General features: G+C 38.5%; 1 protein-coding gene across 1 annotated transcript; it reads left to right on the forward strand.

Moving 5' to 3' along the window:
• The first annotated feature begins 924 nt into the window (after nucleotides 1-924).
• On the forward strand, nucleotides 925-16659 carry LOC131690018 (inositol-3-phosphate synthase). Its single transcript, XM_058975457.1, has 6 exons — nucleotides 925-1223; nucleotides 14342-15040; nucleotides 15101-15343; nucleotides 15412-15520; nucleotides 15585-15943; nucleotides 16008-16659. Exons 1-6 carry the CDS (start codon nucleotides 1107-1109, stop codon nucleotides 16158-16160), a joined length of 1680 nt encoding a protein of 559 aa, XP_058831440.1. The 5' UTR covers nucleotides 925-1106; the 3' UTR covers nucleotides 16161-16659.
• The last annotated feature ends 5965 nt before the right edge of the window (nucleotides 16660-22624 follow it).

Below are 22624 nucleotides of genomic sequence, written 5' to 3' on the forward strand. Positions count from 1 at the left end.
TTTTTTTAATTTTTATATTTTATTATTCTTATTGTGAATCCTCCTAAACGTACTTAAAATCTTTGTACTGTTGCTAATGTAGTTGACTCCGAATTACTTTGGATTGTAATTTATGAGAGTCCTGATCGCGGTGAATGTCCAGGCCTTTCTGCATATTACTCACTTTTACTTTTCAACAAATTAATTAATTCACCGAACCCCTAAAATGAGTAACAAGCAGGATAAAAGTAACTTGGGCATGACACGATTATTCTGATTTTCACTAGTCACTGTATTCTACGAAACGAGCTGGAATATTTATATGCGGACTAAATGCGTGACCGAAAATAAAAGCCACAAGAACAGAACATGCTTCGTCAAACCAGGCTTCAATATATTGGAATGTAAAAATAGGATATAAACTTCATGTGTAAGAATCGGACAGGATTTTCCTGCGAGCGAATTATACTGCAGGTTCAACCTTGCCTACTTTTTCGGGTGAGAACTTTCTAAGCGATTCTTATGCTGAAGGATCTTTGTCCGAATTTTTCGCTTGAGTTTCATATTCAATTGTTACATTCTAAGATATTTGAAGTGGGTTTTGCAAAGCATGTTCTATTCTCGCGACTTTTACTTTCGGTCGCTCACATGTAAGTTCTGGATTCGTAAAAAACCGTTAAATGAACATCATAAACTAGATAAAGCGAAAACCCCATGCCCGGTCAAAATGATTTGGAAAAAAAACCCGGTTAAAAACCCGAAAGATGGAATTTTCCCAGCAGTACATCACTGTTCATATGTATTACAACGTAATGTGAAATTCTTTGCCCATTTTGAGTTTGGTTGCTTAATGTGGTGATCTTACCCCATCTTTCCCTATACGTTCGAAGATAATGTTCAAACACATTTCACCGGCTCTGATGGAAAGCGACAAGAAGAGCTGTGTTGGTCCGGCCAGAACAGTGCTTAATCATCTCGTGCGTTAGACGGTCGCATTCTCCATTCGGGTCTCGTGAGTTTTCCTGGTATCGCCTTCTGGAACGGTTGCGCTACCTGCACAAGAAAAGGATATTCGGATTACAGTTACAAAGTGGTGCTTTAAAGAGTGCTCAAGCAAATATCAAACGATGGCTGCTGAATTGAATGTCTTGTCGCCAAATGTGCATTACAGTGACAATTACATTGAAGTAGATTACCAGTATCAGACAACATCGGTTCTCAGCAATGGACCGGCTGGATTTACGGTGAGTTTCCATGGTCAAGGGCGCCGAATGTAAAAATCGATAAACGCAACAATGTTCAGGTTGTTCGTAGCAGAGAATGCAGCAACGTCTACCCTTTTCCAAAAATAGCATCAAATTATTGATTTTCTGTCACGTATCTGCCCACGCAAAATCACATGGAGCTTTGTTTGGTGGATGCGCTTCTTTTCTTGAGTTACCTTACCAAATCAGCATCTAAATGCTAAACTGTGCTAATATGCACCCGGCAAGGCGAAAAGTGATACAGTGAATGGAAAAGAACCACATTTTATTTGAGAACTATAGAGGAAATTCGACTAAGGTGGGCACATGAAGGGTTAAAATTATATTTTGCGAATGGTTTTGACTGTTTTTACTACATGCATCACTCTGAAATCGTAGCTCTGTGTTTCTTAACCCATTCACCGTGAGGGACATGCAAAAAACGGTTTTCTTAGCATTTTTATAATTACGACTTGACAGTGGAACGACTTGTGATGTTTTTATACACCAAAGCTTGCTTGAGCTTGTGCAACTACCCCTCGCTGCTACTCTCCGTTATCGATCTGGACTCAGAAAAATCTCAACGACCTCTGCTGGGATTGAACCCAAATTAACTAGGATGAATGGCAGTCACGCTTACCACTTAACCACCAGCGCACCGTCTGTGATGTTTTATACACCAGAAGAACAGCATAACCTACTATTTGTTCATTAAGCATAATAACCAGTCGAATACCTGCAAGCAATCTAACTATTATGATTCAATTGCACATGTCGTATCTAGTAATGCCGTATGGCATTACACACAGATAATGGGATGATAAAAAGTTGGTTTTTTGCAATTACATCTAGATCTTTGGATGCAAGGTAATCATCGAATACATACCGTTGTCATTTGGGAAACAACCGGCTTAAATAATAAATGACAAAACTCCAGCAAGAAAGTTATAGAACATAAGTATGACAAACATACGCTACAGTCAGGAAATTTTTTTTAATGAGATTTGTTGTTTTGAATTATCTATTTTTGCCACAAAGAATTGTCAATTTGCGTTATGAATTCAACAGAATCATATCAAACCGGTATCAAATATGTCATAGGCTTGTATCATAAAAAATATAATCAACCTTACGAACTTAAAATCCAAATGAATTTATTCTAGTTATATCAAACTGATATTATATCTTTCATAAGATTGCATTGGAAAAACATCATAAACTCCAACTTGCATTTTTAAGAACAAATAAAACGGTTGCTCTTATTCTTGCCGTTATGATTGAAGGTGCTGTTTCGACATGCGACGTTGGCAGTTGAAATTTAGTTATATCCAACCTAGTGTTCGCGAGGCGTTATAATTACTAACGATGAAAATGGAGCTTATACTTACGAAAGTAGTTTTCGATAAATTTCATCATCTACGAACCTAAAAAAAATCATTACGCCCTTCGATACTGATATTATTCAACACGTCAGCCCACACAGAAAGTTTACTTTGTGCAGAACAACCGAAAATACGTTACTGATAGTGATCACGCAGGAATTAAGATTCCCGCGGGTATAAGAAAAGACGAAAGAGTGATACGAATAGACGTTGTTTTACTCGTAGTAAAAACGTTCAAAATGAGTAAGGATAAGTAGTTAGTGGTTGCAGAGATTTCATTTCACATTTCATTTACAGTTAACTAGTGACAAATGTGCTAAACGACACCATGAACCGTGAGAGCATCAAACGGAAGCGCGAATAAAATTTCCGAAAATGACATTTGTAATTTTGTTTCCAAATGCCTTGAAAATACATGAGCTTATGAACCACACGTATTATAAACAATTAGATACATGAGCATTGAGCATGTCTAATAGCTTTTAATTTGTTTTGTTGATATTTTCGGTATGTACGTGAAACGAGATGATTCTCATTACGGTTATTGGAAACGATGACGAATAATACTAAAACTCAGAGAGTGTCGTTTATAGGCACACTTCCCCTACATATTTCTACCTGTTAGCGCGTCTTATTTACCGATTCTTTTCAACTATACGGAACCGTACAAGCAAAAAAAAATTAAATCGTGATACAAGTTGAACTCACCGATTTGATCAATGTGAAACATTTGAATCAACAGATGTAAAATTTGCAATTTGAACGATGCTTGACCATTTGGATGATGAAATATAGGTGTAGCTGCTGTTTGCTACTGCTGAGTTATCCATCCGCTAAGCCGTTCGTGGCTGGAATAGTCGTTGCTCGAGGGATTGTGGGTGTGGTAGAGCATTGCTAATTGAAACTGACTCGGTCGCCGATTGCTTGGTGGTTGGTGAACTTTTATCGTGCTTATCAATGTTCCGGATAGCGACGATTGCGACAATCCTGGTCTTTGATTTTGGTCGATCGTGCAAAATGGAACACGTTGAATAAAAGGGCTGTTGGCTACATCTCAGAATTTTTTGAAAGTGTTTGATGAATTATCTTCATTTTTGCGCGGCAATGCCGTCATCCAGAACAAATTGGCGATATGTCAGGAAATAAGTTACCATACATGGAAATAAAATCGCTTCAGAAGTTCTTATAGCACGTGAATTGAATTAAATGTCTTTTCAATAAACAAATGTATAATAAACGACATATGCCGATATTTGTCAAGTTCAATACCCTGATATTTTTACTTTAAAATTCTTCTGGTGAAAGTCCGTAGCAAATATTCCGTTTAGCTAGACAAACTAAATGAGTTTACTTGTCCACGGTGCTTTTCAAATATGATCAGAGTGATGAATGCATTTGAATAGCTCAGACAAGTATGTGCAAGAATCACAAATTTCACACCTGATACGAACACGTGCATTACTATTCCGTATAGAATATTGACTCTGTTAGCTGATTCCATTGAAAATTTGCGTACGCGTCTGCCAAAACAGGTTTTCAAGTGTAGCTTTATTTGAAGTGGGTGCAGTGTTCTGTCCAAAAACCATGGAGTCCTAATTTGATAATATTCTACAATATGTTACTCAAATTGGTTCTTCTTCTTCTTCTTCTACTACTTCATCATTAGCAGCGCAGACCTGTCAACGCACCATAAAGTACGGCATCTTGTTCAAACAAATGAAAATTAGGCCTACTTCAAATGTCTTCTATCCGAAAATTTTATTAGTTTATTTTTGGGCAGTGAATTAGTGTATTAAATATAAAATAGAGCATCGGTGAATACGTATATAAATAGTAAACAGCTGGATAGCGCATGGTATTTTCCAGTGAAACATATCACACTGTATTTTAAAATCTGCTAGCTGGAAATTCAGTGATGAAGCTATACTATAAGGTATTGAGTTTCAATTGTCATATTAATGGGTTATATATGTGCAGATCGAGAATTCTCAGGAATTTTCATTAACCAAAACAGCAAAGTCCTAGGAGGCCGTGAAGTCGTTGCTGGGGGTCCGCGAGGAAAAATATTTTTTCCGAGAGGATATTGAAATTTCAAGTCTTGTTTCCTAGCAGACTGAAAATGATATATTGATAGTATACAAAACAAAATAAACGAGGGGACCGCAATGACACATGGTGATGCTTGAGGGGTCCGTGGTACGAAAAAGGTTGAGAACCGCTGTTCTATACTATAAAAATGAAAGTTTTTTATGATCAACGAGCATCACGCCCTAACTGCTGCACGAATTGACTCCAAACTTTGCATATGTGCTCCAGGGATTTCTGAGAAGGCTATAGGATGATTTTTCGTCATATCTATGTAGATATATAGATTTTATACAGAGCCGTAGCATGCGATTGGCCGGGTTGGCCCCCGCCAAGGGCGCTAAGCTTAGGAAAACGCTGAAATTGTGATCTGTTTTATAAAATAAGTGAGGATAAATCATAAGTCATGATAGGAGTGCCATTTCCAAGTACACACTAACTTATTGTTCGACATTCGAACTGAAAAAGCCAATGTAAACACCAAAATAGTGCACAACTAAAACCCCGCCAAAGGCGCTAAAAGATTGCGCTACGCTGAAGTCTTCCCGTTGCCAGGAAGAGTATCACAAAATTGCCAGTGATCAAGTTGAATCTCTGGTTGAAATGACATGAGACTTTTGGAGTTCCTAGAAGCATTGGAAATTCGTTGTTTAATCTCCAAGTCTTTGTGTCAGAGCTTCCTCGAGATGTTCATGTTCGTTGGGGAGACTTGACTAAGATTTTATGGGAAGACTTGACCATGTGGCAATAAGCTGAAAATAGATACACAATTTCTAATACTGACTTTTCTATGTATTCTACTGTGAGTGTAAATCACGTCACAAAAAATCCCACGCAAAGCGCGCCAGGTAACAGCTGGTATATTATACTTTTGCAGTTTTATAGCCTAGAAATACAAATATAAACCCTTATCAATTTGAACGTGTTAGAGCATCTGTTATGATTTCACTAGATTAAACACATTTCCCTAATCACCCTCATATCTAGCTTTTCATTTATTTTACTTCTACTTTTTTCCCTTTGCTACTTCCTTTTCTGTTATCGCCTTCCTCACGACTTCTTATCAATCCTCCCAGCCCCTTTTTACTACCTAAAAATTATTCTAAAGTTCACCGGGCACTCGTTTATCAACACCGCACTCATAATGCTTCATTTATCCACCACACAAATCTTGAGCGTTTTTTCAAAACGTCATATCTGCAATGAGTTACTCTCTGTTTATACTTTCTCTTTCGATTTTTACGGCGTCACTATAACACTTTTCAATTATTTTACAGTACAGATCGAAAGACGGTGGTTTTAACTAGCATATTATGCAAAGAGCTGAGGGATAAATGTTAAAGTGACCGAATTATTAACAGAAGAGAAAGTAAACAAAGAGAGTAACTCATTGCAGATATGACGTTTTGAAAAAACGCTCAAGAAATATCGAATAATTTATGAGAAGGGCCGAAAACTGCCAAACATTCAAGTTGAGCGAAGAATCTGGACGATATTTTTGTTAACCTTTAGAAACTGTGTTCCTAAGGGGTTTCTCTTCAAAGCGTTTTGACAGTTACGCACCAATCACGTGTCACTCGATAAATGTAAACTTTCACATGTGTTGTTCGATCGACGTACAATTGCTTCGTATCGTTCTTTACTAACACGCTGCGGTTCTCTACAGAAGGATGGCCGAAACAAGTACCCGGTCCGGAAAACATCCTGTTCAAATGCTTTCTGTTAGTCAACGATTCCACCATAGTGCATGTTTTGTTATTTACCTACATCTCACTAAACTATTGTACGTTTCATTGGAAACGCGCCTTACCATTATTTTAACGTAACGAATTGAATTGGCGCGTTTGGTAATAAATGGTAAGAAACGTCGAAAAATACCAAGGTAACCAACAAGCATTAGTGTATGCAGTAAAGTAGCGTAAAATTTGCATTTCAAATGCTTCTTGCAGTACGATAGCATGCGTTATGCATAACTGTTGTTAATCAGCATCCAAAAAATTTGTTAAAAACTTCTTGCCAGTAAGCAGCATTCTGAATGCACAACAGCAGTAAAAAAGCATTTTTATGGCACAGCAGTAATGTAGCCGTATATTTTGCCAAAAGCGATTTTTAAATAGCATTTAAAAAGACTTAAGTGCTTATCAAGTAGCCGTTAAGACGCATTCAGCATGCTTATTGGTTACCTGGGTATGTATTACCCAAGTCCCCAGTATATTGCTCGAAACTGTAATTGTCAATTAAACTGACTAAAAATTTCCTTATAAAATTTCAGGTTTTCTTATGTCTTGTATCCAAGTGTTAAGCATTGCGACGAGCCGCTCTGGGCGTAGTACTAAAACTTTAATATTTGGAAGCACATTTTTTGTAAATTTAATAAACAAATACAGTTATTGTTACCACAGATAACAGACATTTAGGCTAGAACAAAATTTCTTCAAAAAATGTGTGTAACCATTCGAACTGATATACGTTGAAAATTAGTGTTTAATTATGACCATCTACACAACTGTTTGCTACACGTGTTTGACAGTTCCAATCCAACTGCATTGCATCGACCACTGCGCCACCTACAAACGTTTGTCAAACTTGTATCAGAGGTTCGCTTTATTGGGAATTTCGATGGCGGCTCTTTACACACGAATCAGGCCTAGACGTCTGTTTTCTGTGCGGTTAGCGTTGCTAGTTAGCACATGCTAATCCTGGGTAACATTTTCCATGCTTCTTTAGATTTCTCAACGAAGAACGATTCGTCGAGGCTAGAGCAACAACTCTTCCTGTATTACATTCAAATTGGAGTATGCAACTCACTGCTCTAGTTTAGCGCAAAACCGTGTGTGTTGATAGTAACTATACATCGACCTCAGAGCAGAAGTCCATGATGTGGCCGGTTTATCACTTTTTTCGCCTTGTCACTGAGCTTTGTACTGCCTGAAACGTGTTTCTGTTCGTTATCGCGTTTTGTCCAAATAAAATGAGGTGTTCATCCAGAGATAGGTTCGCGCCGGATTCGGCGGCTTGTGCGCCAATCAAAATATCGTACGATGTGTGGCTTGCTACATAGTGGATTTCCTTTCGTTATCACTAGAAGGGAAATTGAGTAATCATGCTTTTATTGAAAACGGTAAATTTGAATCTCTCTGTTGTTTTGATGCTGTAAAGTTCAGCTTAGACACGAACGTTTAGCATAGGCACAAACGTCTAAGCTTGAAACGCTTGCCTCAGCATGAACCGCTTGTTTCAGCTTGTAATGTTTTGTTTAAATCTGGACACAGTCGCATCAGGCTGTGTTTTTAGGAGCAAGGTGTCCTGGCATGAGGATCATCAGAGTCACACGCTCTTTGAGCCAAGAGAGCATAATGCTTTGTCATAGTGAGTGGCATGTAATATGCTAATGGAGAAAAATAGCAAAGTGTATATTGCATAGGCTTGCAAAGCCGAACCATTGTTTCGATTGCATTAGTTCTCACTAACTTAAAATGAACTCTTTTTCTTGCGGGATATCACGCTTGACTGACGGTTTGCTCACGAACGCAAATAGTGTCGCCGTTTTTGAAGCTAGCATCAATTCGGCACTAGCTTAGTCCTGGCACCAAGGTAGTGTCGGATTCGGACGTAGTTAAAACGCAACTTTCATAACTGGCAGACGATTCGTGTCGAAGAAGACGTTAATCGAAATCTTTATAATAATTGGCGGATAATTATCTATCCGAAAGAAAACAAGAATTGGTTTTGTTGTTTCTCTCATCGACCGGCTTTCAGCGTAAAATAGAAATGTTTTTAATTTTTCTAAGATGAACTGATTCGGCTAGGTTAGGTTACTTGTGAAGTCATGCGTTACCCGAACACATATAAGGACACTATGATCGGTTTCGAAGATTCTGGTATCCGATTGGCCATTCAACAATTGTTGATGCATATTCGTAGATCTCTTTTCGATGTCAGCGCAGCATATCTGCGACGCTCAGATACTAGAAACGATGCATCGTCCATGGCCTTGGTTACTGCCTCGGTCCATAAATGTAACTTGTAAAAGTAATTCATTGAAATTGGTGCTTAACCCTAGAATGAACAATATGCATATTTGAAGCACTTTTGTAGAAAAAATCAGCTTCTTAAAAATATTCTAGAGGTTATGCAAATGTAATTTATGAACTATGGCCATTTTTGAGCAATGTCGTTTAAACGTGGTTTTTGAAACCTTTTCAAGGCCCATTTTTTATTTTTCTGTGGACCTTAAAAAACGAATTGCTATAATAGTTTTTTTAAAGGCGTTCACATCATTGATAGAACCTCTTAAACCTGACAAAAAAATTTGTCATTTATGAAGAAAATCCGTTTAAAAAAAAACATCAATACTTTTTTATCTTTGAACCAATGATATGTAGTGCAACGTACTGTATATTGTACCAATGATATGTATTGCAACGTACTAAAATATTGTAAAAATTTGGTCGGGGAGATATAGCATTTTGAGTAAATACTTTCAAATTTTGAAATTATGCAATGCAATCTGGGTGTCAAATGAAAGAGATTTTTCTCAATTTTGCAAAACTCTACCATATATGGATTTTACCATCTTATTCTGTAGTTGTAGCTATAGTTGTGCTAGTTCACCCTTCCTTGAAAATACGACTAGCTCAGTTTTCGTCACCGTCGCTAGGAAGGTTCCAACAAAGAAACGATTAGGGAGAACGCGGCCGCTGTGTTCCCGGCTGGTCGCAAGGAACCGCCTACCTTGCCGTCAACAGCCGGAGATCGACAAGCAGCGTAGAGTGCACAGTGCAGCAAGTGGAATTGGAGGAAATATAAGTCGATAAATTTAGTTTATTTGTTGTTTTTATACGAAAATCCGAACTCTTGTAGAGGCACCTAGGCCGCCCTGACAAAACGGTCTGCCAGGCAAATAAGTTCATAACTATAAGGTACATAAAACCCGATTCTATAACAATACACACATATAACTTATGTGTGCGCATATATAGTTTATACAGTTGACACATAGAAGGTATGTGTGCGCGTGATAACATTAGCATTTCTTCTTCACATGAATTTTAAGTGGTTTGAAGCAAATAGAATATTAACGTTTGGTTTTTTTTCAGTGTAGGGATGGGAGTGCTGAGAGAGTGGGAATCCGTGCCTTTTCAGCCGTTTTAAAAATGGTCGTCATGAAGATGTCACAGCACTCGTGGAGTGAGGTCGGTTATCATCATGAAGATAACCCGGTACTGTACCGTACCGTGGGAGTTAAAATCACCTAAAATTAACCTCGGTGCGAAGAAGAGTTCCGCAATATAGCCAAGTCGTTGGTGACTAACTGATGCTCTAGGAGGAATATAGGTGGAAGTAATGCAAATGTCTATCTTTAGTTCTGGTTTGGCAAGCAACAACTTCAATGCCTGGTGTCGAGGGAAGGTCGATTCGATTGGAAGAATAGCACTTTTTGATCTCCAAAAGTGCTCCTCCGTAAGAGTCTTCTCGATTAAAGCGAATAATATAGAAATCGTGAAAGTTGAGATGTATTTCTGAAGATTTCGTTTTATATAATGCAAATGCCTCGCAATTCTACCTATTTAGTAAAATTTTAAAAGAATCGATTTTCGGGATAATGCTTCTGCAATTCCACTGTAGAACAGTGATTAAATCCGTGACCTCGTTCGATGAATTAGCCATCGAAGGATACAAGCGCTGAAAGGAGGGGCCATTTTGCAGTCAGCTGCATCGAGAATGTTTTTACTGCGGGGAGAAAGATTATCAAAATGCTTTTAAGAGGGTCAGACATATTTAAAGCAGTAAAAATACAGTATCAGAGAAATTTGTAAAGCCAGCGCTGGTTTCTTTCCCTGGTTGGGATATGGGGATACTTGCGGTTTTTGATGTCCCAGGAAGTACTAGGAACTCCTTTTCTGTGCTCAGCTTTCTGAGACCAGGAGCTGCTTGCTTCGGTTTTGCATCAGTACTTCCTCGAGCTGTTATTTTGAGAGGACCTTGAAGGGACACCTACTAGCCTTTACAACGAAGCTTAGGCGAGGAAATGCCTCTTTTGACGTAGGACTACGTCTTTGTTTTCGATATAGGGGTGCACGTTGCAAATTCTACAAAAATGGTATGTAACGAAAAATAGTCCAATTTTAAACGCATATAATTCAGCCATCTCACGATAAATTTTCAAATTTTTTGCGCATATCGCCCCGAAATACTTCTAAGAATAGATTTCAATAGATAAACCCAAAGATTTTTTATATCATGGCATTAAAAATTTAAATAATGAACAAACTAGTCAAAATATCGCGCATTTACACACAAAAGATAGCGCTTCCCTACTCCAGCACGACAGATTTTTGTACCTAGCGCGCTACGCTTCTATGAATGACGTCATCATCGACTATTTAAACGGACGGATTTCGCCAGAGCAGCTCAGTTGCCTGTTGAACAGCAGGCGAAGCAGATCACTGCGCTGTGTGTTTCCACAGCCAGTGTAGCTGATTTAGAAGTCCGTTACACTGCCTGTGGAGGTACGCTACCCAGTGAATGCGAATGAGCTTGTCCGTATGCTATCTTTTGTGTTGTGCTCGTTTCCAGCACACTTTTATGTATAATTATTCGTACACAAAATAGTTTGTACATGCGAGCTCCATCTGCAAACACGGTTAACATAGTATCGTGGTATCAGTTGTCTCTTTCGCTCTATCCATCATTATCAGCGTTGATTCATTTTGCTTTGTGCTAATGTTTGAGGCGAATGCGTAGGTAGATAGATCTAATAAAATGCACAACGGAAGTTTATTATTTACGTTCGATCAATTCATAGATTCATTTCCCCATCACGTGGTTCATTTCCACTCAGCATATAGTAGTATAATAGGTACATACTACAAAGCCTATTTATGAATGAATACACTGCCACTTGAAAAACCGTTGCAAAACGCATCTTGTCCATATACAAAATTGTTTTCGATTCTTGTATATTTAAAGTTTCGATATATGATTAAGACCTTCTCTATATTTGTATGCGTACTCTAGGAAAGTTACAACAATGGCAAAATATAACTAGAATGCTTGGTCTATACATGAAATGTGATTACATCTGAGATCTTCTTAAATAAGTTTAATCGGATTCGATCACCTACTACAAATGAAATGACCTGATAACCAAGAAGGTTTTATTCAATATGTAATATTCGATGTTGATTGGTTGTGATTAAACCATAAGTAAGAAATATGTTTGATTTATTATTACTATCAATGTACTAAGAAAATAAATATTTTACATTAAGGTTGGACAGAGAAAGGGTAAAATTCGCAAACGAAAAAAGCAGTTTTTTCCACACCAAATTAATCAGCAGTACTGTAACAACATTCTACATACGCTGATTGATTTTTATGAAGATCTGACATACGGTGTGGAAAAAGCTGCTTTTTTCGTTTGTCAATTTTTGCGCATTCTCTGTCCAACCTTAAGTAGTATAGTCCTACGTCTACAGCTCGTGCAACCCCATAGGGCTGCCCCTTGTAGTTTTTTCTATTGCTTCTAGGCGCAGTAGAAGATGCTCCTCCTGGGGTTCATTAGATTCCCATGCGTCAGAAGGTAAGGTAGATATTCGTAGAGACCGGTAGCGAAGCTATCTTTAGCATTACTGCGAATGATCGCTTAGAGCGTCCCTGAAGGAAACGCTTCAGTTTCTCCTCGCGCTGTTTTGTACGTGAACCATTTCCTGAAATCATGTGGATTTTCCCCACAGTAGAAACACTTTTCAACGTTCCTTGCACAGGAATCATCCACATGATTTGCAATTAGTACAGTTCATAACCCACGGTACAAAAAGGCGATCAGGTAGATGAACTTTGTCAAAGAGGAGGTAGTTAGGTAGGACGGACCCGGCAAACGTCACCCTAAAAGAATCTGAGTTGACATATGTTCGTTTTCCGTCACCTGCGGTTGCCCAGTAAACGAAAAAGCGGCTACCCAGTTAAACTCATTCCGGAACCGGTTCGGATTTCTTAATGGAGTCATTATGGATTCCAAATCAAATGCAACAACCGATTCCGACTCAGAATCGGCTGTTGCATTTGATTTGGAATCCATACTGACTCCATTCAGGATTCCGAATCAAATTCCGAATGGTTTGACCGGGTAGACGCGTTAAACTGGATGTTGGCGATCGGTGGGCTATTGAAACTTTGTTCTAGGCTGCCCGCCGTAAGGAACCATCCATAAATGACGTAACATTATATGGGGGAGGGGGAGTTTTGTATTTTGTGGTATTGTGTGACGACAGGGGGTAGGGGGTCATGTCATGCTACGTAACTTTTTTAACGGGGAATAGGGGTTGACCTGATTTCTCGACAACCTTACCCATTTCATGTAACTAACATCGTTTTTAATTTTTTTTTTTGATTTTTTTCCGGAACAAGGGAGAGTTTACCGACAAGCTACGTAATTACCAGGGGGTATTTAGAAGTTTGTGACGAAATGCTACGATGGGGGAGGGGGGGGGGTTAAAAATCACTCAAAAAATGCTACGTCATTTATGGATGATCCCTAACTTGCCGATTGCTGTAAAAGTAGTGTGGGTGTTGCTGAATTTGAAACATTTATACTATGTCTTCACTGGTTGAAGCATGAGGTCTTTATAACTACCATCCCGATGTTTCTGCAGATCCGCGCAACTCAAACTCGAATCGGACGACCCCACAGATTTCCACCCGATTAGCTGGTACGTATACTCAGCAGTCAGCAATATCATTTGCCTGTTTAAAACTATTTACCATGTCACAAAGCTCATCAGAGCGAATTTTCGATATTACTTGCACGGCCAAATATCGTTCCGTCAGAACTCGAGAAATAAATTCAGACTTTTTGTCTTTCGCCTGGAAGAAGATAACATAAGGTCTGGTGCACGACCATGGATATATTTACCTTGAGTTGGAGAATCGAAATTTAACGTGAAGTAAAGAAAAATGCCAATCTAGCTCTCTTGAGCACTAGATTCGTCCAGATTTGGAAATGTGACGGTTTGCTCCCAAAACATATGCAATTATTTTCATACGAAAACGTATCATGCGAAAATTGCCCCGAAGGAGCTTTTAAGCTCGTAAAAATATCACGCCTGATATATGCTCCAAAGTACTTTGTGTGGCCTGAACAGTGCCACGAAAATGTAATTTTTACTAACAAGAAAAAAACGTAGTATTTTTGGTTCTGATAATAGAATGGAGAAAGCCCATCGTTGATTCGAAATTGCAAATTTAAAATGGACTGTTAACCATGTTGGGTCAAATACAATAGTTTTGGGTTCATTAAATTTTGGAGTTCTTGGAGTTGATAACGTGTCTTCGTTGATACTACGATGTATTGGTTGAACATTTTGAAGTCGATGTTTAAGGCTAGCGCTGAAACCATAGGCTATGGAAGAAGTTTTCGTTTTGTCCATGATAATATGATCAGACAAACAGACAACACAAACATTTTCAACATCTTTGTTTAGTCCAACCCAGAGCTCCTCAGTCGGATGCAATTTTCCACAATTGTCGAATAGCTGCATACTACCTCATACTACTACATACGTCTTCAGTGAAGCCAAAAACCTGGGCGAACTTTATAGAAATCGAGTGGTAAACGATAGAATAAAGGTTTCTCTTTCTCTATTACAGGTACGCCCGGAAACCACCGAGTTAAGCATCCGAACGGATCGACGCGTACCCCGCCTTGGTCTCATGCTTGTAGGATGGGGTGGTAACAATGGGTCCACTTTGACTGCCGCTCTGGAAGCCAACAAGCGCGGATTGGAGTGGAGAACACGCACTGGTACCCAGAAGGCCAACTGGTATGGCTCGATCACGCAGGCATCCACTGTCCTGCTAGGAACGGATGCCGCGGGACAAGATGTTCACATCCCGATGAATAAACTGGTCCCGATGGTTTGCCCGGATGATATCGTTGTCGATGGATGGGACATCAGTGCGATGAATATTGGCGATGCCATGAGTCGTGCTAAGGTGTTGGACATTCCGCTGCAGGATCAAGTCTATAAAAAGCTGTCTCAGCTGAAGCCTCGGCCATCCATATACGATCCGGACTTTATTGCTGCAAACCAGGCAGATCGTGCTGACAATACAATTCCTGGAACCCGCTACGACCAATACCAACAAATTGTTAAGGATATTCGTGAATTTAAAAAGTCCTCCGGCGTTGAGAAGGTCGTAATTTTGTGGACTGCGAATACCGAACGCTTTGCTGAGGTTAAGGTGGGATTGAACACTACTATGGCCGAGTTGGAGAAGTCACTGAAAGAAAATAAATCGGAGATTTCACCGTCCACTATTTTTGCAATGGCTGCTATTAGTGAAGGTGTAAGTAGTACTCAAATATGAATATCACTCACTAATAATTGCTAATGGCTCTGTACACAGTGCATCTATATTAACGGTTCTCCGCAAAACACGTTTGTACCTGGAGTTATTGAACTAGCTGATCATCACGGAGCATTCATCGCGGGCGATGATTTCAAATCCGGTCAGACTAAGCTAAAATCTGTACTGGTTGACTTTTTGGTATCTGCCGGTATCAAACCGGTTTCTATTGTTAGCTACAATCATTTGGGCAACAACGATGGGAAGAATCTATCTGCACCGCAACAATTCCGTTCGAAAGAGGTATGTGATGACTAAAACAACTTGGAAGAGCAAGACTTGTCAATGACAGGTTTTGTTGCTCATTACAGATTTCCAAAAGCAACGTGGTTGACGATATGGTAGCCTCAAATAGTTTGTTGTACAAGCCAGACGAACAGCCAGATCATTGCGTGGTTATCAAATACGTACCGTATGTCGGTAAGTTCCAGTTAAAGGTTCTTACTTGACATGCTTAGTCAAATACACTTTTTATTTTATTTAGGCGACAGTAAACGAGCCATGGACGAGTACACTAGCCAGATTATGCTAGGCGGTCACAATACCTTGGTGATCCATAATACCTGCGAGGATTCGTTGTTGGCCTCGCCACTTATTTTGGATTTAGCTATCCTCGGGGAACTCTGCTCCCGAATCCAGATTAAGAAGAAAAGCGAAAGCACTGGGGAGTACTTGCCCTTCCGGTCAGTCCTGTCGCTGCTTAGCTATCTGTGCAAGGCTCCTCTCGTTCCAGATGGAACACCAGTTGTGAACTCACTTTTCCGACAACGGTCTGCGATTGAAAACATCTTACGGGCATGTGTTGGACTACCACCGCTTAGCCATATGGCAATGGAACATCGAGTAAGTATAATAACAAAACATTGAACAATGTAAATTTTCAACAAAGCCTTATTTCTTTAAACAGTTCAATCTAAACGTATCTGCATCTGAACCACCAGCAAAAAAGATTAAGATCTCCAACGGGTCTGCGACCAATGGAATTTCTAATGGAGCTCAGCAAGCCAGCGGTAAATTCTTCGCAAATGGAAATGGCTTGCATGACCCTGCTGATTGTTGAGAGGAACAATTGCAGTTAAAACCTATCGTAACCCAGTTACCATTGTCTTCTTTGTTGCATATGTTCATATAGAAACATTTTTCGATGATTTTAAGTACCTAACCAAGGTTTTTTGGAGATTGGTAATTCAACCAGAACAGCAATTTATTCCGGATTTTCGTAACTCGAACTGAAAATTCAAAAAGAACACATACTGCATGCCAAAATCTCGAATTTAGTTATAAGGTATTACCGAATGGAAATATGAACTGTTCTCTTCGTATGTAAGAAATAGTCCAAATTTGATCAGGATGGTTACTATTGGAAGACAATCCGGTGCATTATCCATATTATTGAAAGAAGGATGTTATTTGACAGTAAATTAGAACAAAATTAATTTGAAAAAGCAGATCAAAGCTCTTAGCTGTTGCGGTATCCGATACACAAACTATACATTAAGAAGTGTATGAATGTATACAAATAAAATAATTGATCGTCCAAATATGATTGCTAGAATGAATTATTAAACAGACCATTGAATCTGCTTGCTGTATCAAGAATTTCTCCAGTTCACTCTTCGAAACAATGATACACAGGCCCGATCAGAGGGGGAGGCAGCCAGGGCAATTGCCCTGGGGCCCTGATCGTATTTGGGGGTCCGCGTTTTGACGTAGGACTACGTCTTTGTTTTCGATATAGCGGTGCACGTTGCAAATTCTACAAAAATGGTATGTAACGAAAAGTGGTCCAATTTTATACGCATATAATTCAGCCATCTCACGATAAATTTTCAATTTTTTTGCACATATCGCCCCGAAATACTTCTAAGAATAGATTCCAATAGATAAACATAAAGATTTTTGATATCATGGCATTGAAAATTTAAATAATGTACAACCCAAATATCGCGCATTTACACACAGAAGATAGCGCTTCCCTAGTCCAGCAAGACAGATTTGTGTACCTAGCGCGCTACGCATCTATGAATGACGTCATCATCGACTATTTAAACGGACGGATTTCGCCAGTGCAGCTCAGTTGCCTGTTGAGCGGCTGACGAAGCAGGTCACTGCGTTGTATGTTTTCACAGCCAGTGTAGCTGAGTTAGAAGTCCGTTACACTGCCTGTGGAGGTACGCTACCCAGTGAATGCGACTGTGCTTGCCGTTCAAACACTATGCTATATTTTGTGTTGTGCTCGTTTCCAGCACACTTTTATGTATAATTATTCGTACACAAAATCGTTTGTACATGCGAGCTCCATTTGCAAACACGGTTAACATAGTGTCGTGGTATTAGTTGTCTCTTTCGCTTTACCCATCATCATCAGCGTTGATTCATTTTGCTTTGTGCGCTTGGGTTTGATGTTTGAGGCGAATGTGTAGGTAGATAATCTAATTTGTTACTAAATTGCACAACGAAAGTTTATTATTTACGTTCGATCAATTCATTGAGTCATTTCCCTTTCACGTGATTCATTTCCACTCAGCCTATAGTATTTTGATCCTAGTAATAGGTACATACTACAAAGCCTATTTATGAATGAATACACTGTCACTTGAAAAACCGTTGCAAAAACGCATTTTAGTCCATATATAAAATTGTTTTAGATTCTTGTTTCGATATATGATTAAGACCACTGCATTCGCTACATTCAAATGCGTACTTTAGGAAAGTTATGATAATTGCAAAATATAACTAGAAAGCTGGTCTATACATGAAATGTGATTATATTGCCTAAAATTGGATTTTTCTTCGCTGGTCCGGGTTTTTACCACACACAATCGAAAAGTTTTCACAAGCTAATCTTATGCTATAAAGATTTAGTTCCAGATATTAGTTCGGTCACAGTTTTCTGTCTTCTTTCTTCAGATCTTCTCAAATAAGTTTAATCGGATTCGATAACCTACTACAAATGAAATGACCTGATAACCAAGAAGGTTTGGTTCTATATGTAATATTCGATGTTGATTGTTTGTGATTAAACTATTCGTAAGAAATATATTTGATTTATTATTACTATACTGCCGTTATACGCATAATTGTCCCATGTATATAGGGAATCCCATAGAACATGGGACAAATATGCGTATTACGGCAGTATAAATGTACTAAGAAAATAAATATTTTACATTAAGTAGTACAGTCCTACGTCTACAGCTCGTGCAACCCCATAGGGCTGCCCCTTGTAGTTTTTACCCGGAAGATGGGCGAACACGTCCGGTATTCATAGAAGTGCAAAAAAATAGTAATAGTAATTTCTTTGCAATCATTCGCCTTATTAAATTGTTAGATGATGAAAGCGTAAACAAATGAAAACTTTATTTGATAGTTGACATTTGTTAAAACAAACGTTCATAAGGGAGTTGTCTACTTTGTGTTCAAGTTTAAAATACGAGTTTTATTGCTTGAATCGACGGAATACACTACAAAATATTGAGAAGCTAATTCATAGTATTTTCGAGGAAAGCAATAGAGTGTCAAACAGAAAATCGAGCCAATGGACAAACGCATCCGTCCTCTTCTACGTTCGCTTCTTTGCTGATGGTGCCGGTTGTTGGCTTGGGGTCACTGGGCGTGATTGTTGTGGAGTAAATATTTGTTTCTGTCAGACCCGCAGGTATTTGTTTTGTAACCGTTTGTGGTTTGGCATAAGATAACGGTGTGCTGTTTACGGTTATAGTAGGTGGGCTTTTCTTAGCTAATTTCGCACAAAGTTTTCCGTGATGCAGTGTCTTTTTGTAAAACTCACGCATAGGAATCTATCATGGTTGCATAACCAGTATTGTCTGATGAAGCGTCCAATTTTCGGTCGATCCGCATAAAATGGTTACGCATGAAAAAGTAAGTTTATACGGAAGCATTCTCACCACAAGAACAACGTTAGGGACACCCGGGAAAATGCGAAGTTACAGCTCCTATGGAAGCCACTTCTCCGTATCTTGACATAAATTTGTTAATCACGACGTCAGGTGCGTGTGTAGATAATTCGTGTAAGCACATCTCTCTAGAGCCTTTGCCTATATATACGGGGATGGTGTTAACGTGGAAGCTTCCGTTGGTGTGCTGCACGTTGTTCCGCGAAACAAACGACTAATGTTTGATATGGTGCATTTGCATGGCTTTAACTTCTCCCGGATTGAGCACAATCGGCATATTTAGTAATTGTGTCACTTCCCGAGTAGCTGGTCTTACAGGACATTTCCAAAAATCAATAGCAACACAATTCGCCTGCAGTCGTTTTTGCCGGGCATCTATAGCGGAACGATTTTTAGTTTTTACTCCGAGTGAGATGAGAAGGTAGACCGACCTTAATTAACCGGTGATTAAAATGGATAATTTTTGTATTTTTTATAGGATCAAGGATTTTTTCTTCTAAAAGTGCATTGTTAACGATGATTTTGGGCCTCGCCAAAGATGTCTATAAGAACCTAATTATAATGTGCGAAATAAAGAAATCAAATCAGTTAAGTTCATCCAATAGCAGCAGTAGTCGGTAGCTCACTGTACTCGTAGTTGTTCAATTTAAGTTGTATTATTGCGTTCTGTGTCTATATTGTTGTCGGATCCTACATATTCTCACAGCATATCAAAACCGGTTTCTGTGTTAGACATATCACATTGATTATTAATTAAACCTGCATAAAATCTACGATTAGAAATGGTTCTCTTGGATTTAATATGAGATAAACTTATGTAAATTGAAAATCTTTTTGATTTAATAATTTTGAACGAGTATTTTGAACTGATTCTTCTACCTTCTCATTTTGCTTACAACAAATACTAGAAACTGCTCCATTACTACCAGCAAATAAATCAATCCGCACAGTAGAAGCAAAATATCGTGTTCCAATCCACTATGTCGAAAAATATGAGTGACGAATACAAGCATAAAGTGGCCTATTGTGGTCAAATCGTATTCCTGTTTACTTTTAGAGACGGTCTTTAAGATCTATTGTTAAAAGTACAAAGGGAGCTAAAGATGGCTAATGTTTACACCCTACAATTTCACCATGTTAGACATAGCGTGCTGATTATGAAGTGTTTGTTTCGCGAAACGAAATATATCCGCTCACTGTTAAAACAAAAATTCTAAATCCCTCCGGGGGTTGGAAGTATTATTCCTGCTATTGCAGATCGTTTAGCATCCTTCCGGGGGTGCAGAATACTATGTTTTAATTGTTTTGTAACCATAAGCACTAATTTAAAACTCTAGATAAGCTATAAGTTAGCGATTCCATTGCTAACTAGCCGTATTCAAGTATTTTAATGCTTTAATGCACCTAAAATGTAAAGCATTAAATCTACCACTATATCGACATACAGAACATAGACATCATGCTAAAAAGCTTTTGAAGATAAATGCTGTAAAGCTTTTATCGAAAACTCTAAGTGCAAATATAGAATCTTCTTATACTACTTTGAGACAACGAACAATAACAAATATACGTATGCGTCACCTAAACTCGTATGCCTTCATGTAATAAATGATGCTGCAATAAACTTAAAATCAAAATCAAAATTCTGCACGATTTTTCGAAAAAATACAATTGCAAATATTATCCACAATACGTTTGTGTAATTTCGACGAAACATCTAAGTAGAGTTAGCATTAAACCAAGTATACATGCAAATCTTTTTACAGATACACAGTCAGCAATGTCAAACGAAAGAAGCGAGGAAGGGTGGGTACGTTATCGAAAGTTAGTTTTTCTTTGGCTGTGTCGATAAAGAAGGGAAGAGTTACTTTTAAAAAACACGTCCCTATGTTAACATTGCGGACAGCCATTATGGTGCTTCTGGACTTGCTCTATTCTTGCACACTATTTCGCCATTTCCGACACTAAGTGTGCTTTAATGATCTCTATAGAACTATGAAGCCGTAAAGAATATGTTTTGTATGCGAATATAGAACATATCCAAAGCCATTCAATAATAATTCGTGGTCTCTTGGGTATATTCCTTACCCCTAACCTAGCCACTTCCTCAATCCTTCCCATCAGGGAAATCATGAAAGACGATTCATTGCAAGGCACAAATATCCGATTAACATGGAAAACGTACCATTTGAACTTGACGCTACTGATTCCTGAGTATCCGCAAATTGAAAAACTCGTAGCTATGGTAGTTTTACCCGATTTAGATACCACAGAATAAGAAGCTGTCGTAATTCACCTGTCTGTCACACTATCTGTGGATGTGGCAATATAAGTCAACCGGAGACTAATTGAAACCACGGACTCACGAGTTTCCCATGCCTGAAGAAGTACTAACTCATACAGAACTAGCGAACTTAGGTTTAAAAAGGGCCGGCAGTAATACAAGCCTTGGGGCCCGCAGCGGCTCTCGACGGCCCATTTATACATTTGTACTTTGAAACTACTATAAAGAATACTACGCTACTGAACATGCCCTAAAATATTAATGCTTGAAACTTGTTATAAAAATTAATACCAATAAATACTTTTTTATTTGGTCAGTGATAAAAACGCATGAGGCATATGAAACGTGTTCCAATAAAACATAAGTAATGATATAGGCTCATCACCCTAGGTACATGCAAAAATATTTTGACTTGAGAAGCGCGCGCGTGTATCTGACATCCTTAAACATTTTTTAAAAACTTTAATAAATGAGTAACAAACATCCAATGCAATGTAACGTAACTAAATGCAATTCACCCTCCGGAAGTCGCGCTTATGGCCCACTGAACGAGCATCCGCTGGTGCCCTAAGACGATTTCGCTAGATTTTCAGAGCAGCGTGCACTCACCCAAGTAACCAATAAGCATTATAACGTATAGCCTAATATCTGCTTTAGATCCACATATAAAGCTGTCCTAAAAAGCCGTGAAGCCCTAAATACTTATTTAATGCCGATATTATGCCAGAAAAGGCGAAATATAGTGCCATTACTGTGCGGAGATTGACAGCTCGTTTCTGCAGTACTAATGCTATTATATAGCAAAAGCGCACAAATGTCAAATTTGAAAGCCTTATATTGGCACTACTAATGCTATTAAAAAGCTTCAGTTGGTTGTCATTGTCCGCCATGGTTTTAAAACCATTTCTTATGTTTCCTTTCGGTATGATGAGCAAAAAGGAAAAATTTTAAAATAAAATATTCTGTTTAAAAACGTAATTGACTCTGTTCTAATGCATTGTAATGAATATCCTTAATGGGTTTTCGTTCTCACATGATATGAATGTTTACGAAAATTACCTTTAGTAAGTCTCGAACTGAGGTACCTTGCCTCCGTCCTTCGCGGTAAGTGCGCTGCGTTTGCTTCCTGGACTATATTGCATATGTTCGATTGAAATGAAATATGCCGAATATAATCTTCAAGAAGAGTTGCATAACAAATAAACCCACAGCATTACAATACCATTATATCAGCTTTTTATATGCTCTATAATGGCATTAAATGCACTTGTAAAGCTTACATGCTTTAAAGATCCTTGAAGCATGTACGCGTTATATCAGCTT

The sequence above is a fragment of the Topomyia yanbarensis genome, chromosome 3 (genome assembly GCF_030247195.1).
Source record: "Topomyia yanbarensis strain Yona2022 chromosome 3, ASM3024719v1, whole genome shotgun sequence".
NCBI lineage: Eukaryota > Metazoa > Arthropoda > Insecta > Diptera > Culicidae > Topomyia > Topomyia yanbarensis.

Excerpts from the sequence above, each read along its gene's own strand:
- LOC131690018 (XM_058975457.1), top strand. The coding sequence starts at position 1,107 with ATGGCTGCTGAATTGAATGTCTTGTCGCCAAATGTGCATTACAGTGAC. Across the intron at positions 15,344-15,411 it reads AACAATTCCGTTCGAAAGAG|ATTTCCAAAAGCAACGTGGT; the intron begins GTATGTGATGAC and ends TGCTCATTACAG. Across the intron at positions 15,944-16,007 it reads ATATGGCAATGGAACATCGA|TTCAATCTAAACGTATCTGC; the intron begins GTAAGTATAATA and ends TTCTTTAAACAG.